Source organism: Pelodiscus sinensis, chromosome 3 (assembly GCF_049634645.1).
Source record: "Pelodiscus sinensis isolate JC-2024 chromosome 3, ASM4963464v1, whole genome shotgun sequence".
Taxonomy (NCBI): domain Eukaryota; kingdom Metazoa; phylum Chordata; order Testudines; family Trionychidae; genus Pelodiscus; species Pelodiscus sinensis.
In genome coordinates this window covers 56,262,792-56,285,624 of record NC_134713.1, presented here as the reverse complement: position 1 = coordinate 56,285,624, position 22,833 = coordinate 56,262,792, and the positions used below count along the sequence as shown (strand labels likewise).

At 42.7% G+C, this 22,833-nt stretch overlaps 1 protein-coding gene across 1 annotated transcript in view; it reads right to left on the bottom strand.

Moving 5' to 3' along the window:
- The window catches only part of PHIP (PHIP subunit of CUL4-Ring ligase complex), a 303,792-nt gene that overhangs the window by 93,876 nt on the left and 187,083 nt on the right, over positions 1–22,833 (bottom strand). The window contains exons 21-22 of the mRNA XM_075923789.1: positions 21,871–22,011; positions 16,124–16,200 (exon numbers count right to left, since the gene is read on the bottom strand). Of these exons, the coding sequence (XP_075779904.1) occupies positions 16,124–16,200; positions 21,871–22,011 (218 nt within the window). The remainder of the gene's footprint in view (positions 1–16,123; positions 16,201–21,870; positions 22,012–22,833) is intronic.

Genomic DNA, 22,833 nt, shown 5'->3' with positions numbered 1-22,833 from the left:
CCACCCCATACTGACACACACAGATAATTTTAATACATTGTGAGATATAGCTACCCTTTACAAAAAGTGTGCTGATGCTTCCCCAACATACTATGTTCATCTATGGTCTAGTAATTTTGTTTTCTACTATAATTTCTAGCAATTTCCTGGTACTGAAGTTAGGCTCACTGGCCTCTAACTGAGGAGGGGTGAGTCCGCCCTGGAGGAGGAGCGCAGGAAGTTGGCCCCAGGGGAGACAGTTGTCTGGGAGGGGGCTTCTGGTAAGTGGGCTGCTGTTGAGGGAGCAGGGTCTGGACAGGTAATGGGATGGAGGTGGGGCATCTGGGCAATAGGTAAAGTACAGGAGCAATTTGGGGGTGAGGGTGGTGGATCTGGGTGGAAGGTAAAGTACAGGAGCGAACTGGGGGTGGGGGGTGCAGGGTTTGGGTGAGAGGGAGGGTGCAGAAGTAGGTTTGGGGTGCTGTGTCAAATATACTATAGTTCTCTGACGGGGTCATCACGCATGTGGATGAGAGGGATCCTGGGGATATAGTATACTTAGATTTCCAGAAAGACTTTGACAAAACCCCTCACCAAAGGCTCTTAAGTAAAATAAGTTGTCACGGGATAAGACGGAAGGTCTTTTCATGGACTGGTAACTGGTTAAAAGACAGGAAACAAAGGGTAGGAATAAATGGCAAGTTTTCAGAGTTGAGAGAGGTAACTAGTGGGGTCCCCTCAAGGGTCTATCCTGGAACCCATCCTATTCAACTTATTTATAAATGATCAGGAGAAAGAGATAAACAGTGAAGTAGTAAAATTTGCAGATGATTCCAAACTGCTCAAGATAGTTAAGACCAAAGCAGACTGAGAAGACCAAAGCTGCTTCAAAAAGATCTCACCAACTAAATGATTGGGTAACAAAATGGCAATTGAAATTTAATGTTGGTAAAAGTAACGTAACGTACATTGGAAAAAATAATCCCAAATATACATACAATATGATGAAGACTAATTTAGCTACAACTACTCAAGAGAGAGATCTTGGAGTCATTGTGGATAGTTTTCTGAAAACATCCACTCAGTGTGCAACAGCAGTCCAAAAAGCAAACAGCAGTCCAAAAGCAAACAGACTGTTAGGAATCATTAAAAAAGGGTTAGAGAATAAGAGAGAGAATATCTTATTGCCTCTATATAAAACCATGATACGCCTACAACTTGTATACTACATACAGATGTGGTCACTTCATCTCAAAAAAAGATATATTGGCATTGGAAAAGGTTCAGAAAAGGGCAACAAAAATGATTAGGGGTTTGGAATGGGTCCCATATGAAGAGAAACAAAAAAAGACTTGGACTTTTCAACTTAGAAAAGAGGAGACTAAGAGGGGATATTTTATAGAGGTCTATAAAATCATGACTGGTGTGGAAAAAGTGAATAATGAAAACTTATTTACTTATTCCCACAATATAAGATCTAGGGGTCACCAAATGACATGAATAGGCAGAAGGTTTAAAACAAACAAAAGGAAGTTTTTCTTCACACAGCGCAGTGAACCTATGGAACTCTTTGCCAGAGGATGTGGTAAAGACTAGGACTTTAACAGGGTTTTAAAAAGAGGTAAATAGATTCATGGAGGTTAGGTCAATCAATGGCTATTAGCCAGGATGGGTAGGAATGGTGTCCCTAGCCTCTGTTTGTCTGGAAATGGGTGTCAGGAGAGCTATTACATGACGATTACCTATTGTATTCCCTCCCTCTGGGACATCTGGCATTGTCCACTGTTGGCAGACAGGATACTGGGCTAGATGGACCTTTGGTGTGACCCAGTATATCTGATCTTATGTCCGGTGAGAGGACAGGTGCAGGATGGGTCAGGGGATTGGGTCACCTACCTTACACAGCTTCCAGGGAGGTGCAGGTAGCTCCACACAGCTCCGTATACTTCAGGGAAGTGCTCCCTGCAGGCACCACCCCCTGCTGCTCCCACTGGTTGCAATCGCTTTCACTGCTGGCTGTGATTCCATGTGCCCACAGCTCCTGATGTCCCTTAACTCCAAAACATTGATACAGAGGATTGCACTACAGCACAAGATGGAATAATTTGGGTTTATGCTCCATGTGCGCATGCACGTGCCAGGTGAGCTATCCTGGCTTTGGCCTTTTTACTATTGATTTGTACAGCATCAAGACAGAGAGCCTTCATGTAACTACAGTTGTGTGTCTCTCTAGCTGTGTGAATGCTTGTGTAATTGTAGGACTAGGATTGGGTCTGCAGCAGCACAATGAGAGGAAGCTAAAGCTGCTGGGTCAGAAGCCTCAGTGGTACCACAGTTCCAAGTGGCACCCCAAGGGGAACCTGACACAGCTTCCACTTCTGAACCCTGGGTCTCTGGTGTTGCAGCTTGTAATAGTGTTGAGATAGTAGGTATTGAGGAGATCAAGACCTGTGCTGTGGCTAAGAAATGTATCTCCTCTTCCATCCCATAGAATAGATTCCTAGGGAGCATACGTGGCCTAGGAATTCTTTAAGGTGTGAAGAGAAGAGTCTGTCTTCTTTGTGAAGAGCTTGGGCCCGTCTCACAGAAGATCTTCCACCATTATCTGCAATTCTTTGAGCAACTAGGAAAGGAGTAACCAAGAAGTCTCATTACCATTGCCATAAACACTGAGCAGGCCGCCGTATCAGTTGCACCACTCTGGCTACAAAGTGACCCTGTCTGACAATGGTCAGAAACTGCTCCTTCTGCATCTCTTTTAAATGTTCCAGAAATGCACTGCATTTGCCATAATTAATAACATCATATTTGGCCATGATGGCTTGGTAGTTTGTGACTCTAAATCACAATGTCACTGATGCTATGCCTTCCTCCCAAACTGATCTAAACTTTTCCAGGCCCAACAGTATGGGGTTGACTTGGCATGATGTTGCATGCCTTGTGCATTAACCACGTCCACTACAACAGTGCTGGGTTGCAGATACTAAAAGAGGCTGTCTGTCTTTTTGGGAGGGATGTAGTATTGCTCTCTTGCTAGGTGGTAAGGTGAAAGTGTCTTCTGACAGATGAGGATGGCACGATCTAGAATAGTCTTATTAATTGGCAGAGCAATTCTTAGCAAGAATGTTTGCGTTTGTGATGTGTATCTGTAACCTCCTGTAGGGGAACCTGCAGTTCACTGGCAACACTCTGAGTAAGGTCTTGGGAAACTGTGAAATCATCAACTGGCGGTAAAGGGGAACATTATAGCCTCAGACAACAAAAGACAATTAAGTTTGATGGAGAGGTAACTTCCCTTTTGAGCCTTTCTTCCAATTCCTCAAACATTTCCTCCACTTCTGGTTTGGGGGCTCTGGACAATGACACTGTAGGAGATGATTTGGCAGGCTCTTTCTGAAAGACACTATACACACGCAAAGTATGGGATCCGTATGTCGCCCAGGGATCCCCAACACAGCCCATAGGGAGATACAGGTGGTGGTATTACCAAAGGGGGCCATACCATATTACAATCGTGGGTTAGTTGGATGAAATTGACGAGGTTCCTTATATTGTGACAGTAGGCCATGATGAGAAGCCAGAGAAATAACATCCTCCCGGTGATAGAAATGTAGCCATGTTAGTCTGGTGTAGCTGAAACAAAATACAGGACTATGTAGCACTTTAAAGACTAACAAGATGGTTCCTCCTGGTCACTGTCAGATTTGTCACAAGTTGGTACTAAACAGGGTATTGTGGTGAATATTCCCTAGACTGAAGGTTCTCTCGGAGCCACTCCTTTAGAGGCAGTACAGTAATTTGTTGTTGCCTTGGGGGGAGGAGGGGGAGAGGAGAGTAATGGCTGCCTTAAAGGGTGGTATGTAGATGTCCTGACATCTCCAGTCAGCACTCATTGTGGAAGCACCCGTAGGTTTCTGAGTACCATGCTTCGGTGATGCCAGTGCCAAGGTGGTCATACTGTGGAAACCCTCTTGTTGGCCAATGACTCCGTTTGGGACCATGGAGTCCTTTTCTTATGCCTTTTTGTGGGGAAATCTGCTGGTTTCTTCTGTGACTCTACCCCTTTCAAGTTGAAGGCTCTGAAGATGATTCAGGATTGACACTAGTCCTCTGAAGGGTGAAGTACCATCTCCAGAAAGAGGAGTCCTAACTTTAACTCCCAGTTCTTGCAAGACCTTGGCTTCAGCTGGTGGCAGAGAACACTTCTGAAGGTATGGAACTCTCCCAGGCACTGGACAAAGCAAAAATGTAGGTCTATCACAGGAATCAACTCCTTGCAGGAGAAGTACCTCCTGAAACAAGAAAAGCTGGGCATGCACCTGTGGAAAAGGCTATAATCCACCAGCAACGAAGAATGCATAAAAGTGGGAAACATAACTAAAGATCTTTCACTCTTTCTCCTAATGAGGAGAAAAGGAAACAACAGCTTTGGAGAATAAAAGAAACAAAAAACCACTATGAGTGCTGATGACCCAGATCATGAAGGGATAATTGCTCATTCAGATCCAGGCCAAGGCCAGCTGAGAAGAAACTATAGAGAGTTCACCCACAACATGCTTGATTGCCTGGGGGCAGATCACAAATGAAGGAAGAAAGCATGTGTGGGCTGAACAGATACTGCTACCTAAGATTTCCTGATCCCAGGTAAAGGGGTGCAGATAAACCTACACACATTCATAGGGACACTGCTCAAAGAATCACCTTTAGTTTCTTGACTAATTTTTCTTCTCAACATCTTGATTTTGTATTAAATGAGTGTTTGAATACTTGCTCTTTGCACCTTCCCCTTCTAGGATTAGTTTAATACTCTCTTCACTACTCTAGCTATCATGCCTCTCAGGAATTCGGCTTCCTTCCTACTGAGGAAGAGGCCTTCCCAACTATAGTCCCCTCTGCCCATGAAAAGTGCTTCACAAAACCAAAACTCTTCACTTCCCACTACTTTTCTAGACAATAGCCACCCAGAATCTTCTGCCTTCTGTCTTCCTTCCCTCACAGAACTGGAATCATTGCTGAGAAGATCACATGGGCATTCTTCTTATTTAGCACACTTGTGTGATCCCTCATGTCATCTATTAGCTGTGGAATCCCCTACCTCATTTCTGAATGGCAGCATTCGCAAATGTTTTGAGGGAGAGGCTATTAAAAAAGGACACAGTTTTCTACTGCAGCAATTCCTTCCACTGCTGACACAGAAAAACCACGAAAGGACTCTGAGAAAACTATGAAGGTAGGCAGAAAATGTGAATATGCAGAATCATCTTGAAGAACTCCAGTTATAGGTAACCAACTTCCTTCTTCGAACTACTAAGCATATTCTCACTTATAAGTAGCCTGATAAGTAATGCTGTAAACTCAGGTGGTGGGAAGAGTCCTAATTAAAAAAGACTGGAGCACAGTTTTACCACCCAGACACACTACGTATATTTGGGCAGGCAGTCCAAGCCACCGCCTGGGATACCAGAAGCTATGCTGCTGTTTTAAAGATTCTAGCACAAGCAGAACTTGTGCACATCTGTCTTCCCAAGCTAGGAAGCATTCTGCTTCCACCTGTAGTGTCGACTAAGAGGAATTAAGTAAGTCATCAGACTTTCCAAAACACAAATAAAAGTTATAACCCTGAGTAATGGGAGTCGATGGGAGAGTTTCTCCTGTCGACCTAGTTTGGTGTGGACCCCGTGGTAAATAGATCTGAACTATGGTGACTTGAGTTACACAACTAACATAACTCAAATTGCGTATCTTAGATCGCCTGGGAACTTACAGTATTGACCAACCCTAACACGCACTACTTAAAGAAGGTTTATCTTTAGGTTGTACCAGTCTGTGCACTAGCCATCAGTGGGAAAATACTGAGCCACTCTAAAAAGAACTAACACCTGTCTTTTGAAGGTATACAATCTCCAATTTGACATTGTCTTGATTATTTTCAGGAGGTAGAGTTCTTATTGTGCTGACTGACCTGCTCTAGTTAAAATGTTTGTCATGAGGGGGAGAAAAGGGAGAAAAAGAAGAGATCTGAATTATCAGGGTAACAGAGCAAAGTTACAGTGATGTGGAAGCCTTAACTAAATATTTACACACCTTGCCAAAGTTTTTAAACTACAAGTTTAAGTTCTTTATATTTAAACTTTCTTTTGTAAAAAATGAACACACTGTAATATTAATTTTAAATGATCATGATACCATCTGCATGTTTTGTTAGTCTTTAAGACGCTACTAAACTATTTGTTGTTTTTTAAGTTTTTCTTGTTACAGACTAACTCAGCTACCCCCTGAAGCTATTAATTTTAAAGTAACAGGATCTAATTGCAACTCTACTCCAGATGATTTTTTTATTTTACCCCACTAGTTCAAAATATTATTTCTATGTTTTCCTAGCATAATTTTAAGTATTCCTTTTTTTTTTAAAAGGGTTTGAATCATAATACAGAAGTCTTCCAATTCACAGAAGCATATAATTATCCTGAACAGAGGTAACCAACATATGGATCAGTAATACCATAAACAATAAAAGCAAGTTACTCACCTTGTGCAGTAACAATGGTTCTTCAAGATGTATGTCCCCGTGGGTGCTCCTCTGTTGGTATCAGGCTCGTCCTGGCGCTGCAGATCAGAGACTTTTCCAGAAGTATCTGGTTGGGTCGTGCATGCCTGGCAAACAGTGTGTGCCGTTCACATCTTTGGAATTTGTACACACAGCCCGACTCCCCTCGGTTTCTCTGTATACGCCTGCTTGCGTGAAATTGATCTAAAGAAGAGGGGAGGAAGGGTGGGTCGTGAAGCACCCACAGGGACACATCTCAAAGAACCGTCGTTACTGCAAAAGGTAAGTAACTTCCTTTTTTTCTTTGAGTGATGTCCCTGTGGGTGGTACACTGTTGGTGACTACATAGCTATACCCACAATATGGTAGGTACGTTTCAGATTATGTATTCTGAACAGATGACAGTACTGCGCTAGCCACAGCTGACCTTGCCTCCCAATTGTGAAGAGGTTGTATGATGCCTCATGAAGGTTTGGTTAGATGACCATGTGGCTGCAGAACAGATGTCTTTAAGATGGACTTCCTTCAAGAAGGCAACTGACGTAGCTATGGCCCGGGTGGAGTGTGCCCTGGGAGGCATAGGAAGTGGCCTGTTTCACACAGAGTAACATCAGGCAATGCAGAATAATATTTATTTGGAGATGCATTGCAACGATAGTGGTGTTCCCTGAGAATGGTCTGCTAACAGGAAGAATAGGGTGTGTGATTTTCAGAAAGGCTGTGTAGAGTCAATATAGAATGACAGCACCCCCCTGAACGTCAAGGGAGTGCAAAGCAACCTCTTCATAGAAGGCATGACACTTCAGGTAGAAGGTAGGTAGGTTGATACTCATTGATATGGAATTCCAAGCAGACTTTCGGCAGGAAATAGGGATGGGGTCAGATTACCATCCTGTCCTTGTGGAATACAGCATAGGGCAGTGTGCTATCAGAGCAGCAATTTCACTGACTTGTCTTGCGGCTGTGATGGCTATTAAGAACAGTGTTTTTCCTGTTAATAAAGAAAATGGGCACTTGGCCAAGAACTCAAACAGTGATCTAGTTAGCGTGTTGAGTACGAAATCTAATTTCCACATGGGAGGTGGATTCAGGTTTTGCAATCCCCTAAAAACCTTCTAGAATTCAGGTGGGCAAATAAGGAGAAACAGTTGATTGGAGGGTGAAAAGCTACCAGCTCAGCGAAGTGTACTCTGAGGGAGGAAACCGATAGACCTTGTCATTTCAGATGCATGATTCAGTCCAAGATTATATGAAGAGGAGTGGAAGCTGGTTGAGCACCAATGGTGTTACACCATGCTGTAAAATGCTTCCACTTGTAGATGTAAGTATTATGGGTGCTCTGTTGTCTACACTGAAGCAGGAAACTATTTACCTGCTGTGAGCATGTTTTCTCTGCCTCTGAGAACCAGACAGAAATCAAGCCGTCAGTGGTAATGTTTCTTGTTGGGGTTGGAGAAGGGAGCCTGCATTCTGAGAGAGATCTGGGTGAGTCAGAAGCAGGTAAGGAGGTTGAAGAGACATCTTTAGGGAAACCAAGTTTGCCTGGCCGACACAGGAGCTATGAGGATCACTGTGGCACTGTCTGACTCTATCTTCCAGATAACCCTGGGTATGAGTGGGATCGGAGGGAATGCATAGTACAGTCGAGCCTTCCACGTGATGAGGAAGGCATCGCCCAGTGAAGCCGGTCTTATCCCAGCTCTGGAGCAATATTAAGGGCACTTGGTGTTCTGATGTGTTGCAAAAAGATCCACTGTCGGAAACCCCCAGCATCGAAATAGACCCTGTAGCACCAGTGTATTAAGCTCCCACTTGTGGTCTACCACAAACTGACAGCTGAGAGCATCCACCCTTGTAATGCTGATCCCCAGAAGATATGATGCTACTAGGTTGATGATGATGTGGATGCACCAGTTCCATAGGTGAACAACCTCCGCACAGAGGAATGGAGAATGGAGGCCGCCTTGTCAATTGATATAAAACATGGTAGTGACATTGTCAATGAGGATGCATACAGCAGAACCCTGAATGTGCTGAAGGAAGTATCTGCAAGTATCTCTCTCCGTGCAGCACTCTAGAAAACTGATATGCAGGCGAGATTCGTGAGCTGACAATCTGTCCTGGGTGAAGTGGTGCTACATACGTGTGCCCCAGCTCAAGAGAGAGGGGTCCATGGTAATTTGTATGGAAGGTGGTGTCTGGTGTAATGGATCACCTGCACGGAGGTTCATGGATCAATCCACCATTGTAAAGAAAGGAGAACTTTTAGAGGAACTGACACCCGTCTGTGCACATGGTGCTTGGATGGGGTATGAACAGATGCCAGCCAGTCCTGAAGGCAGCGAAAGTGCAGGCGTGCATACCTGATGACATATGTGGTAGCAGCCATATGGCCCATGAGGCAGATGCAGGTTAGAACTGTGACTGTGGGACTGACCATCATAATCAAAAGCAGGCTTTTTATGGCTTTGAAGCACTAGGTAGGAAGATATGCTCGTGCCCTGGTAGAATCCAGAATAGCACCTATGAACTCCAGTGATTGTGTGGGATGCAAGGTGGATTTTTGCTCGTTTATGATGAGGCAGAGAGATTCGAAAAGGCTCATAGGAAAAAAAGGAGTACATCTTGTGTTGCTTGTATGAGGCAGTCATGTAGATAAGAAAAAATCATAATGCCCTTACAACACAGATGTGTCGTAACCACAGCCAGAGTTTTCGAAAAGACTTTGGGGGTAGAGGAAAGACCAAAAGGCCCAACACAGTACTGAAGGTGTTCTGAAGCGACCGTAAAACAGAGAAAGAGTGCGCTGGATGTATTGTTATATGGAAGTAAGAGTCTTGCAGGTCAAGGGCTGAAAACTAGTCTCCTTTGCCAGTGCCGAAATGATGGACACAAGTGTAATCATTTTGAACCATTGCTTTTGGAGGTATTTGTTTAACATATGGAGATCGAGTACGGGTCTCCAACCACCCATTCTTGTCTGTGTGAGGAAATTATTTTAGTAAAAATCCCTGCTGTGGTATCGCTCTGGCACTTTCTCCAAAGCTCCTATGTGTAGGAGATGTTCCACTTCCTGCTGTACAATAGCTTCTTGAGAGAGACCCAGAAGAAGAATAGTGGGCGGGAGGGGGGAGGAAAGAGGGAGTTGATGGAACTGATGTAACATATTTTATGATTTCTAAAACCCAATGGTCTGTAGTAATTGCTTCCCATTGGTTGTACAAAAGGTACGAACAGTGATGAAAAATCATTATGTGAGGCACTGGTGGAATGGAGAGGTCATGTAGGCCCCTGACCAAAGCCTCAAACCTGCTGTCTGGGGGCCTGTTGACTGGACGAATGGGTGGTAGGGGCTTGTCGACATTGGTTTCTACCTCTGGCATGATACTGGTCAAAGGGTCATTGCTGCTGTCTAGCATATGAGAAATCTCTCTGCCTGTGGTATGGAGCATAACGTTTTCTGCGGTAAGGGAGTGCGTACATTCCAAGAGCATGCAGCGTGGTAAGGGAATCCTTACTTGAGAAAAAAACCTCATTGGTACTTGCCACAAAAAGTTTGTCCTTATCAAACAGCGGGTCCTCAACTTTGGTTTGCAACATTTTTGGGTCTCCTGTCACCTATAGCCAGGAGGTATGTCTCATTACTACTGATGTAGCTGTTGCTCTTGCCACTGTATCAGCATCCAATGCCATCTGCAGTGCTGTGCGAGATATGGTGTACCTTTCCTGGACCATGGACTTCAGGATAGGTTGCTTGTCATCAGGAAGATGCTGCATTAGGTCAGTCAAATTGGCATAGCTATCAAATTTGTGATTGCACCATGCTACTTGCTAATTTGCTAGGCAAAACTGAACAGGGGAGGAAGAGTATATCTTCCTACGACACAAGTTGAGATGTTTATGCTATTTCTTGTGGGTAGAGGGCTTGTACTGTGGGTTCTTAAATCTTTGGTTTGCAGCATCTACGACCAAAGAGGTAGGTTGTGGGTGCAGGAATAAAAAGTCCATGCTCTTTGAGGGCATGAAATATTTTCTGTCATCCCACTTGGTGGTAGGCAGGGCTGATGCTGGAGTTTGCCACACGCCAATAGTTGCTTCCCTGATAGCTCTGTCAATCAGAAGCACGATTCTTGCTTTTGCAGATGTTTGCAGGTTCTTTAGAAGCCTCTACTGTTCCTCTGGAAGCTCTGACAGAGTGACCTCTTGACTGGTAGCAACTCTCTTGAAAAGATCTTGAAATTGTTTCAGGTCATCAGTCGAAGGTGTTTCATCTGGGATAACAGCCTCAGCAAGTGAAGATGACAATTTATCAGTTGGGGAAGGGCCTCACTGGTCATGGTTGACGTCATCAATCTGCCCTTCCTCGGTCTCCAAGTACTCTGATGGATAAAGCAGACTATGAGGAGGAGAGGCTGGTGCCGATCTATGGGCAAGAGTTGATGGTGTCCAGGGGCAGCATGGGGACCAGCATGTAGGGCACTGAGGGTGACAGGATCAGTCTGGGTACTATGGAGGATGGTGAGAATGTCATGAGCAATGGATGTCATAAGGAGTGTTCAGTCTTGCCGGGGAGGAATGTTAGGAAGAAAAAACACTCCCACGGTCATCTTCATTGTGGAACAGTGTAGGTGAACAGGGAGAATGTGGAGGTGGTAATAGAGAACAAGAGGCTTGTCTCTGCAAGTCATTGTGTGGTGATCTCGAGCGTGGTCTTGAGATTGGTACCAGTGCTTCGTAGTCGTGTTTATGTGCAGGATGGTGCCGGCTAAGTGAGGATTCCTGCGATACCAATGAATGCGGTGCTGGTGGAAGACACATCGGTGCCGATGATGAGGGCTCCTGTTTCAGGCTCAGCGAGCAAGGCAGGGGCCTAGCCAATTTTGCCCTTGCCTTTATCGGTGTCGAGGTAGTGCTCAGCACCTGAGGTGCAGACGGTGCCAGCAGTTTACCCAGTTTCCAGACATCATCAGCTCTCAGTGCTGCAGGTGCCAGTGCAGAAGGCTGTGCAGTCTGTGGTTCAGTTCTGTGACCAAAGAGGTATGGGGTGCCAGGTGACGGAGGTGCCTGGCTTCTCTCCGGTGCGGAGTCTGGGAGGCAAGGAACATGTCGGGAAGACTCTTTTTTGTGGTGGTTTAGCAGGAGAGGGGGAGCTCACTGATTTCTTTTGTTTACTGGGAGTTGCCTGCTGAGTACTCCCCTCCTTGGTTGTTTGGAGGCTCAAGGGCCTTATCAAATAATAGCATCCGCAGCCTAAGCTCCCTATTCTTGCACACTCTGGCTATGAGGCTGCAGGAAAGCATTCATTTCTGCGGGACGTGCACCTCTCCCAAGTACTGAATATAACACCTGTGGCCATCCGAAGCAGGCATCAGGTCACAACACTTGTCGCATTTCTTACATTCTGGTGAACCGAGCATCTCTTGTGTCCATGAAACTCACTTTTTTTTGTTTAACTGGACTTGGCTCTGTCTCACCAGTCTCAAGTCTATGAGTGCATTTTTTTTTTAAATGAAATGTTGTTGTCAGATCACCCTTTAGCCCATTGCCTCTTAGAGGTGCTAACGGCCTATTTAGATGAGGAAAGAAAATCTCTTTTTTTTGGCTAGCAATTATAGATATAAACAATAGGAAACAAAAACTTTTAACTAACTCACTCAAACACAATTCTTATCTACAGGTATGTTAAGAGGAGGAGAGGGATCAAGGTCCGTCTGTAACCAAGGGGAATATGAAGAAACTGAGGCAAGTTGGGCCGTGCGCACAAACTCCAAAGGCACGAATGGCGCGTGCCCCTGCCGTGCATGTGCGGCTCAACCAAATACTGCTGGAAAAGTCTCCAATCTGTGACAGCAGGATGAGCCCAACACCAATAGTAGAGCACCCACAGGGACATCACTCCAAGAAGAACAACAAGATCATGGTGGTCCTACCATTTACTTCTATTAGGCTGGGTCCCCCAGGCTCTGGTGTGCGAGAAGTATATGGGGAGTGTCTTTCTCCTTCTCAGTCAGGGGCCATATCAGTGAGGGTGTGGGTTTTTTTATTTATTTATTTTTTGCTTCTCACTTATGTGCTGCCCCCAACTGACTCTTTGTTCGGTTGGCCTCTGACCCAAAAAAGATTACCCATGTCTGTTCTAGAACCTAGTATTATGAGGCTCCACACTTTTATCGGGATTTCTAGGTAATGCTATAATACAATCAACAGCTGCAGTATACACCACAGCCACCACCATTATTTTGCAATCTTGATTCTTTACATTATTTGTTGAAAATCTAATTCAATTCTTCTAGCAAAGTGAGCAGCAGTATTTCCACACACAAGCATTTTAACAATGATCTCCCATTCCTCCTAAATATACACAGATTATCTTAAATCAAATGGTATTTCTTGGTATGAACTGTCCACATCCATTTAGATGGCATTTCTATTTCCTTCACAACTGATGTTAAATTCCCTATCTAGTTTCTGGGTGCATTTCCTCCTTTTAAAAACAAACAAAAATCAAAAACAAACAAAAAAAAACCAGTGGAAGACTCTTGTTTTGCCTTTTTTCTTTCCAGAAAATCTCCCTTCAATCTAGTAAACTTGACTGGGCAGAATTTTTTTTATTTTCCTATTTCAACTTTACTTAATAGTAATTTTGAGTATCAGAAATCAAATCCTACATTAGGTAAACAGTTAAAATTTAATACATTTCCTTAGAACGGTTGTTCTCAGCCTTTTCTGACTTCAGTCTCTTGGTGATGAACAGGCAGATATATATTGTGCCCATCTTACAATACGGTTTACGCTGTATAAACTGTATTTTGCAGTGTGTTGTAGCTGTGTTGGTCCCAGCATATTAGAGAGAAAAGGTGGGTGAAATAATATCTTATAACTTCCCTGTACGTCACTGTCCCTCACAATGATGGCATAGCTCTCTGCCTCAAATATTTACAAGAAACCTGACAACCCTAAGATATCTACTCCATACACATTGTCAAACTCATCAATTTCATCCATTCCATCCTCACCCATAACAATTTTACAGTCAACACTTTGTCCAAACCGTAAGAATAGCCCAATATGCTAACTTCTTCATGGGTCAATTAGGAGAGCTGAAACGAATGATATACAGTAATTCCTCATTTAACACGTGCCTCAACAGGTTTTCGCGATAGCACAATTTTTTTTTTTAGGGTACGTTTTTTGAATTACACGACCATTCCCAGAATAACACAATTTCTCCAGCCAGCTTGTTCCCAGCGGCTGCGTGGGGCTTCCCGTCTCCCTGAAAAGTGGCAGAGGACTCGATGCTCGCAGAGCCGTTACCCGCTGACTCCCCCTCGCCAGACGCCCTGCCCCCTCTCCTCCGCACCCGCTTGGAGGCTGGCGACTGGGTTTCCCCAGCCAGCCCATCACCGGCAGCTGCGTGGAGCTCCCCGTCTCCCTGAAAAGTGGCGGGTTCACTGCTCGCTGCGCCATTCCCCCCTCACCGGACGCAGTGCAGGTCCTGGCAGACCTGTCACAGGGGCATACTCCCAACCCAATCCCCCTCTTCTCTCCTCTCCTTCCTTTCCCCAGAGCCAAACACCTCCCCTCCCTACTGTAACCCAGTCCTCTTTCTCCCCCAACCTTACGTCCCAGTCCCAACAGACACCACCGCTTGAAACACAACCTCCACCTTTTCCATTATTTTCAATGGGAAAATTTACCCCGCATAACACATTTTCACTTAACACGATCATTTTCTGAAACATATCTATAGTGTTAAATGAGGAATTACTGTACCTGAAATACACCAATGGTATTTTCATCCTCTGTACAGATAGCTTAAACCCTGTCACAAATTTCTACCACAACTTCAGCAAACACCACCTGTCCATTTAGCACTCTGAAGAACACACACACACACTCACTCTAAACACCACAAATAGCTTCAACAATCATATATATATGAAAAACACACATTACTAAACACACCAAGAAATCAATTATGTACAGCCAGGCCCTCAAATACCACAGAATATGCAAGGAGAAAGTCTGGGATATACACTTTAACATGCTTAAATCCCCCTTCACCAAACAAAGACACTCCACCAGAGAAGTAGACTACACCATTCAAGACGTCCCCCAAATGCTCGGGAGAACCTACTTCAATGAAGAAATACCCCTCCCCGCAACTACACAAACTTAGCTGTCATCTACCATTTCATACAGGAACCCATACTCATCAAACAACCTAAAACCCATACTCAATGGGGACCCCAACATGAAAGAAATCTTTCCTTAACTCCATTTTAGGCCTTCAAAATAATCCCAAACTCTCCGAGCTCATGACCAGAAGCCAACTACTCCAAGATACACACCAGACACAGCCAAAACATCACATGAAAAACCTGCAGACATATCTCCACTGCTACAAGGATCAAGACCCCACCTAACACACCTTTCAAAATCTGTATCTGTCACAATATTTGATATACTTCATCCAGTGCACTAAATGCCCCAACAACAATAATATGGGTGACACCAATCACTAAAGTCTCAAATGAACACACACAAGGAAATGGTAAGACAAAACCACATCAAAACCAACCAAAACCAGTGTGGGTGAACATTTTTCACAAAGCGATCATTTAATAGCTGAAGTATCTACCCTTGTCCTCAAAGAAAAGCTGCAGAACACCTGGGGACTTAAACCCAACCTTTTTTGTCCAATGACTACAGTGGTATTAACAGGCCACTACCTTAAATAATGCCTTTACAATCTGTGCTAAATATTTATGCTAAACAATCTGTTCCACCTGGTATTCTCCTATGATGTTGGCAGTTCCTTTCGAAGACCTGAAGAAGAGATCTGTATAAATCAAAAGCTTGTTTCTCTCACCAACAGAGATTGGTCCAATTAAAGATTTTAACTCACCCACCTTTTCTCATATAAACTGGTATTTATATTTTCTTTTGTTATCCTTTTTTGTCTTCTCTCTTTTTCTCCTTGTTTTTTGGCTGAAACTATTTTGTTCTCTTGCTTTTTGGCTCATCTCTTCTGCTAACTACTTCCTGTTCATTTCCCTAACCATTTGAAAGCTGCCTGCTATGGAGCAGAGTCCCTATTTCTCATTTCATAGTTGCACAGCTCAGTAAAGCAACTTTGACCAGTTGACTACTGCCTACACCTGACAATCAATATATCTGAGCTGCTCCCAAGACTGGCCGCATTATGGTTTAGTGTCAGAATAGAGAGAGAAAGCAGGCAGTTTTCAAGGAATTGCCAAAAGCTTTACCTGAAAACTAAGTATCTTTCTATGTTCCTGAAGTTCCTTTTCACCTTGTCACATCTCCAAATGCTACTTTGGATTAATTTAATTCCTCTTGAAATTGTATCCCGCCCCCCGCCATCAGCCCCAAAAATGTTAAGTAACATTTCTAGAACAATTAAGTTTAACAAGTTCCTCTGAATTTGTTTAACACTCAAAATCTGTGAGACTGTTTTCATATTTTTAAGTTCTTAAATATTTTCTTTCCTTATGTGCACAATGCTCATTAATGCGAATACAACATGCAGAGAGGTGGACACAATCCTTAAATGTAGTACTATATTATGTCACTTACCTAGAACTGCCATCACTGTGCCATGCTTTCTCTTCATCTTCTGATGTTCCACCACTAGCCACAACTGCTTCTCCTTCCTAACAAGAAAATGTTAGCTGTTTAATTTGTCGTGTTAAACTGAAAACTATGATATACTTCATATTTGACAGTGCCATTGTAATTCAAAGTCTGTGAACATTTCCATTAGAAGCCTACCAGGGGCTTTTAAGTCAACCATTAAATACAAGTTTAAGGTGGTTTAGAAGAATTCTCTGCTATTTAAATAAGGTAACAACAACAAATGTATAATGTATGGAGGACCAGTCTAGAGCACAATAAACCTATAACTGTGGGTTCTGCTACTGACTTGCTGTGACCTTCAGAAGTCACTGAGGGTTTCTTTATCTTGGAACAATCAAGACAGTATTTCTGAATTAAAAAAGGTTATTTTAAAGTGGATTTGTTAAAATGTATTAAACCTCTGAGTGAACACACTCATAATTTAGTTTATCTTAACTCAGTGAATTCAACCACTTGAATTCTGAATACGAGTGTCCACAAAGGCTTTAATGGAGAGCAGCTAATCTACTTTAAATCCACACCTTGGGTTAATTTGGATTAATTTGCCTGAGCGTCCCCAGGTACAGCAAGTGGGGGCTGAGTCACCTCCTGCCACCCACCACCAGTGGTTAAGCAATTAAACAAAATGATTGTTCTGGGCAGTCTTTATATCCCTACTTAAACTAGAATGTGAGTAAAAATAGTTTTAAAAAAAGATTTAAATCTATTAAAGTACCAATTCTAAGTGCTGTATCATAATTATGTAGCTCAAATTTCAAGGATGAAGAACAAGACTAAGTTAAAGCACACATACAGATATTCATCTCGTTTTTAGTCTGTTTCTATTATGAAATAGCTATAAAATGTATTATGGAGTTTAGTGTTTGTTGAATCAATTTTCAATTCAAATATAGTGAATTAACAAGACTTTTTTTTTAAGTCAGATATGTACATCCCCATAAGGGGTTTTGTAAGACTATGTGATACTTTCATTCCCACATGCTACCAGAAATAAAGCTTGTGCAGGCCACATTCTGTCCTAAGTTACATTAGTGCAACTTCTTTGTATTCAGGGGTAATGCACAGATGTAATAGATGAGATTTAAAATCTGTAACTGGAATTTGTTAATAATTAGAGAAAAAATAAAATCCAGATTTATGTCACATCACTGCATTGAATCTGCAGTTGTAATGAGTCAAAAGCCTTTATTTCTGTCACTGAAGTTGGTATGACTAATATTTACAAAATGAACTCTGTAAAAGGGTGCCATTGTTACCCAGATGCCTTTCAGAGATCATCTTGAAGTGTTTATCAAAAATCAAGGGAAGTCTAAGACAAAAGCAATACTGGTCTAATCAACTGCAGCACTAACAAAGTGACCCACAGTTGAATGTTCAGTTTTATCTCCATATATCTTGGTTCTTAAAATATAACCTACCATGGTGTTATCTAATCAACTCTTTCTCCAAAGGTGGACCCCTCCAGAACAATTTGGGGGCACAATAATACAAAATAAGGCAGCGTGCAAATGCCGTTTCACTAGTTCAATTAATCAGAATATCATTTATTTTGCAACACTTGTCTACCCTTCCCCTTCCACAATACTTCTCTTTTAATCTTTTATGTGAGGAGTGACCAGCCTAAACTTAAGAAGGAGCCAAAATTCACCAATGCACATTGCCAAAAAGCAATAATTATATGCAGGGCTCGACAATTAAGGCAATCTACTCGCCTGTGGTGAGTAGATTTTAGCCCGGCATGGCAGCGTGGCCGGCGCACGCGCAGCATGCGGTTCCACGCAGCTGACAAGCAGGGCTCACCGCCGCTTGGCGAGCCCTGGTTATATATCACCAGCCCTGATCACCTCCCCACCACCACTCTTAGCACTTCCCGCCCACTGGCAGCCCCACCGGTCAGTGCCGCCTCCTCCTTTAACTCCTGCCCACTGTGATCAGCTCTTTCTCAGAGGGAGCCACTGGAGAGGGTAGGAAGTGGCAGGATCCTAAGGGGAAAGGGCCTAGAGCTAAGGGTTGAACAGTGAGTACCCTTCATCCCAGTGGAAAGTTGGCACCTGTAGCTCCAGCCCTGGATTTGGTACCTGTACAAGGAGCTGCATATTATCTTCTGAAGAGCCACATGTGGCTCTGGAGCCACAGCTTGGTCCACCCCTGATTTATGTTATCACAAGCAAAGTAGCTTTCTCTTCTGTTGGAAAACTATGAGTAGACTTTCCTTAATTCCTAACACTTGTTCCTGGTTAGCTACCTAGGTATGTTGAAAGATTTTTATTATGACACGTAAAACTCACGTGCTAATACTCAGGTTGTTTGTCTCTGAATCTGTGCAAGAACTTGGTCTAATTCTTATCTATATCATACAACAGAGTCAGGATTAAATTTAAACACTCAAGATCAATAGGAAGCTCTATACTAATAATTTCCCCTCAATTTCATGTGTCTTTCTAAACAATCAGCTTTTTGTACCTAGACTTATCAGACCATCAGACTTATTTTTGAAAGTCTTTACACACATAATTACATATATCTAAATCTGGATTTGAGAGCACAGGTTAGGCACATGAAGTTTGTGCGCACACAAAAATCTAAACCTACATTTTTAGGGAATATATTTAGACATATATATGGAAGAGGTATATGCTTTGCCAAAGTGAAATATAAATGTTTACATGCAGTTACAATTTTAAACAGCATGGATTTAAATATGTATTTTAATTGGGTTTTTTTCCCATTTAAATCTTACTGAAAGTAAAATATTTTATAATAGAAATCATAGAAATTACATCATCTGGCTATAAATCATTAATTGTACCCTTATTAAAGCTTATCCCACTTACATATTTTATTCAGATTTCTCTCATTTTATTTTATTATGAAATTTGTGTAATATGATTCCACCTGCATTTTTGCAATTTCATTTCTGTATACTTCATAAAACTGTAAACCTGATATTCACACTTCTTTCCTTCCATATAAATCTTGCTAAACTTGTAAATTCATAGAATCATAGAATACTAGGACTGGAAGGGACCACGAGAGGTCATCGAGTCCAGTCCCCTGCCCTCATTGCAGGACCAAAAATTGTCTAGACCATCCCTGATAGACATTTATCTAACCTACTCTTAAATATCTCCACAGATGGAGATTCCACAACCTCCCTGGGCAATTTATTCCAGTATTTGACTACCCTGACAGTTAGGAACTTTTTCCTAATGTCCAACCTAAACCTCCTTTGCTGCAATTTAAGCCCATTGCTTCCTGTTTTATCCTCAAAGGTGAAGATGAACAAGTTTTCTCCCTCCTCCTTGTGACATCCTTTTAGATATCTGAAAACTGCTATCATGTCCCCCCTTAATCTTCTCTTTTCTAAACTAAACAAACCTAATTCCTTCAGCCTTCCGTCACAGGTCATGTCCTCTAGACCTTTAATCATTCTCGTTGCTCTTCTCTGGACCCTCTCCAATTTTTCTACGTCTTTCTTGAAATGCAGTGCCCAGAACTGAACACAATACTCCAATTGAGGCCTAACCAGCGCAGAGTAGAGAAGAAGAATGACTTCTCATGTCTTGCTCACAACACACCTGTTAATGCATCCCAGAACCATGTTTGCTTTCTTTGCAATGGCATCACACTGCTGACTCGTATTCAACTTGTGGTCCACTATAACACCTAGATCCCTTTCTGCCGTACTCCTTCCTAGACAGTCGCTTCCCATTCTGTATGTATGAAACTGATTATTCCTTCCTAAGTGGAGCACATTGCTTTTGTCTTTATTAAACTTCATCCTATTTACCTCATTTCTCCAATTTGTCCAGGTCATTTTGAATTATGACCCTATCCTGCAGATTAGTCAAGACCCCTCCCAGCTTGGTATCATCTGCAAACTTTATAAGCGTACTTTCTATACCAATATCTAAATCGTTGATTAAGATATTGAACAGAGCCGGTCCCAAAACAGATCCCTGCGGAACCCCACTAGTTACACCTTTCCAGCAGAATTGTGAACCATTAATAACTACTCTCTGAGTACGGTTATCCAGCCAGTTACGCACCCACCTCATAGTAGCCCCATCTAAGTTGTATTTGCCTAGTTTATTGATAAGAATATCATGCGAGACCGTATCAAACACCTTATTAATGTCTAGCTATACCACATCCACCGCTTCTCCCTTATCCACAAGACTCATTATCCTATTAAAGAAAGCTATCAGATTGGTTTGACATTTGTTCTTTACAAATCCATTCCGGCTGTTCCCTATCACCTTGCCACTTTCCAAGTGTTTACAGATGATTTCCTTAATTACTTGCTCCATTATCTTTCCTGGCACAGAAGTTCAACTAACTGATCTGTAGTTTCCTGGGTTGTTCTTATTTCCCTTTTTATAGATGGGCACTATATTTGCCCTTTTTCCAGTCCTCTGGAATCTCTCCTGTCTCCCATGATTTTCCAAAGATGATAGCTAGAGGCTCAGATACCTCCTCTATCAGCTGCTTGAGTATACTAGGATGGGCATGTCATCAGGCCCTGGTGACGTGCAGGCATCTAACTTTTCTAGGTGATTTTTAACGTGTTCTTCTTTTATTTTACCTTCTAAAATGCAATATAGAAAAAAAGTTTTTGATCTGTATAGGCTGAAATGTATACTGAAATCCTTAACATTAATAGCTTTTGTGTTTATCAATGTTTTAATCTCTGGGCATTATTTAAAATACAGATGTTGACCCAATTTGATCCACTACAGGCAGTCCCCGGGTTATGTACAAGATAGGGACTGTAGGTTTGTTCTTAAGTTTAATTTGTATGTAAGTTGGAACTGGCGTCCAGATTCAGCCGCTGCTGAAACTGACCAGCGGCTGACTACAGGAAGCCTGAGGCAGCGTTGCTCTGCCCCGGGCTTCCTGGAATCAGTCGCTGATCAGTTTCACCAGCGGCTGACTTGAGGACGCCTGGGGCAGAGTAGCTGGGGTGCTGCCGGGTTGGTCCAGTAGCGCCGAGGAGTGGCCCCAGCTGCTCTACCCCAGGTGTCGGCGAGAAAAGCCTGGTCTGCTGGGGGGGAGCGGACGCACTAGCTGCGCCCCCCCCCCCCCCAGCTGACCAGGAAGACGCGGGCGGCAGGACCGCCCAGACGCCCACCTCCTCCACGGCTTTGCTCCGCGTCTCCCTGGTCTCCCTCCTCCCCAGCAGACCAGGGAGAAGCAGAGCAGCTTTTCTCGCCCTGGAGGACGCAGGCAGCGGGACCACGGCACGTCTGGGCGGTCCCGCCGCCCGCATCCTCCGGGGCGAGAAAAGCCCCGTTCGTAACTACGGATCCGACATAAGTCGGATCCACGTAACCCAGGGACTGCCTGTATACGCTGCAGGGAATGATATACAGGTTACATTTGAAGTAGCATTTGCAAGTGTAATTTATATTTCTTCTGAGAACAGGCATTCCATATATCTATATCTGCAAATACTTTATATGAATTACAACACTTTTCCAATTTTTATAATTAAATTTGTAGGAATAACTGAAAAATCGCCAGTGCATTTGTTATTCCCTGAATACCTTATGAAAAGTTAAATCAATATACCCAATTTAAACACACAAAGGAATCAGCTATAAAAATGTTTGCTTTTGAACTTGAGTAACAATATTTAGCATGACAATGTAAATAATTTAACATAGCCTACTGAATCAGAGTCTTACATCTGAAGAACTGTTTCCATTTTCTAACTCTTCAGCAGGCCTGGCAGTTTCTTCTAATGCGTATCTGGTACGGTAATTGTGCTGGTTTGCCTGTTGCTTTCTTGAGTCTCCAGCATCTAATATATGATCATGAGAATGGTTCTATAAGAACATGAAAATTATATTAGAATAATATATACTTAAGTACTAATGATTTTCAGTAAAACTTCAGATTAGCGTTCTATTTATGAATAAAGTTCTAGCACCACTTAGACTTTCTTCTGTTGTAGTGTTAAAAAAGTACATTTCACAAACCATCACAAACCATCAACTTGAGAACAAGGGTCAAGAAAGTCAAATGCTAGTGAACAGCAACTCAGTGAAAACACATGCATAAGGAATTTAACATTCATTCAATATACCCTGGAGCTACTGAACTTCTCAAAAGGAACTTTCTCAAAAGGAAGATTTATCTTGACTTACCAAAAATTTCCTTGATCTTAATTACAAGGTCCAAAGAATGGACTCTCACCCTACATAAATCTATGTAGGCAAAACCAGACCAGCTATACTGAAAAGACTGCCATGGAGACAGGTTTCACTACAATAAATAATATCTTTGTGGACTGAAGGAAGGGCAATCAAGTTGAACTAAATGATACTGAGAAGATCAGAGAAAAAACTGCTACTTAGTTTCTTGTAACTCTTGTCCGTCAACATGTGTTGCTCATGCCCATTCCAAAAGGTGTGCATGCACTGTGTGCACAATCATTGGAAGGGTATTCCATTTCGGCTGGAACCTGGGCTCCAGAACCATCTCCTATTGCACGGTCTCAAGAGCCTTAGCCCAAATTGTATAGCCACATAGCTGTGGGTGTATTATTGCAGCATAGATATGAACAAAGTCTCCACTTGTAAGTATTGCCATATCTTTAAGTTAGGGATATAATAGATTTGAACAATTCTAACTTGAAGACCTCTTCC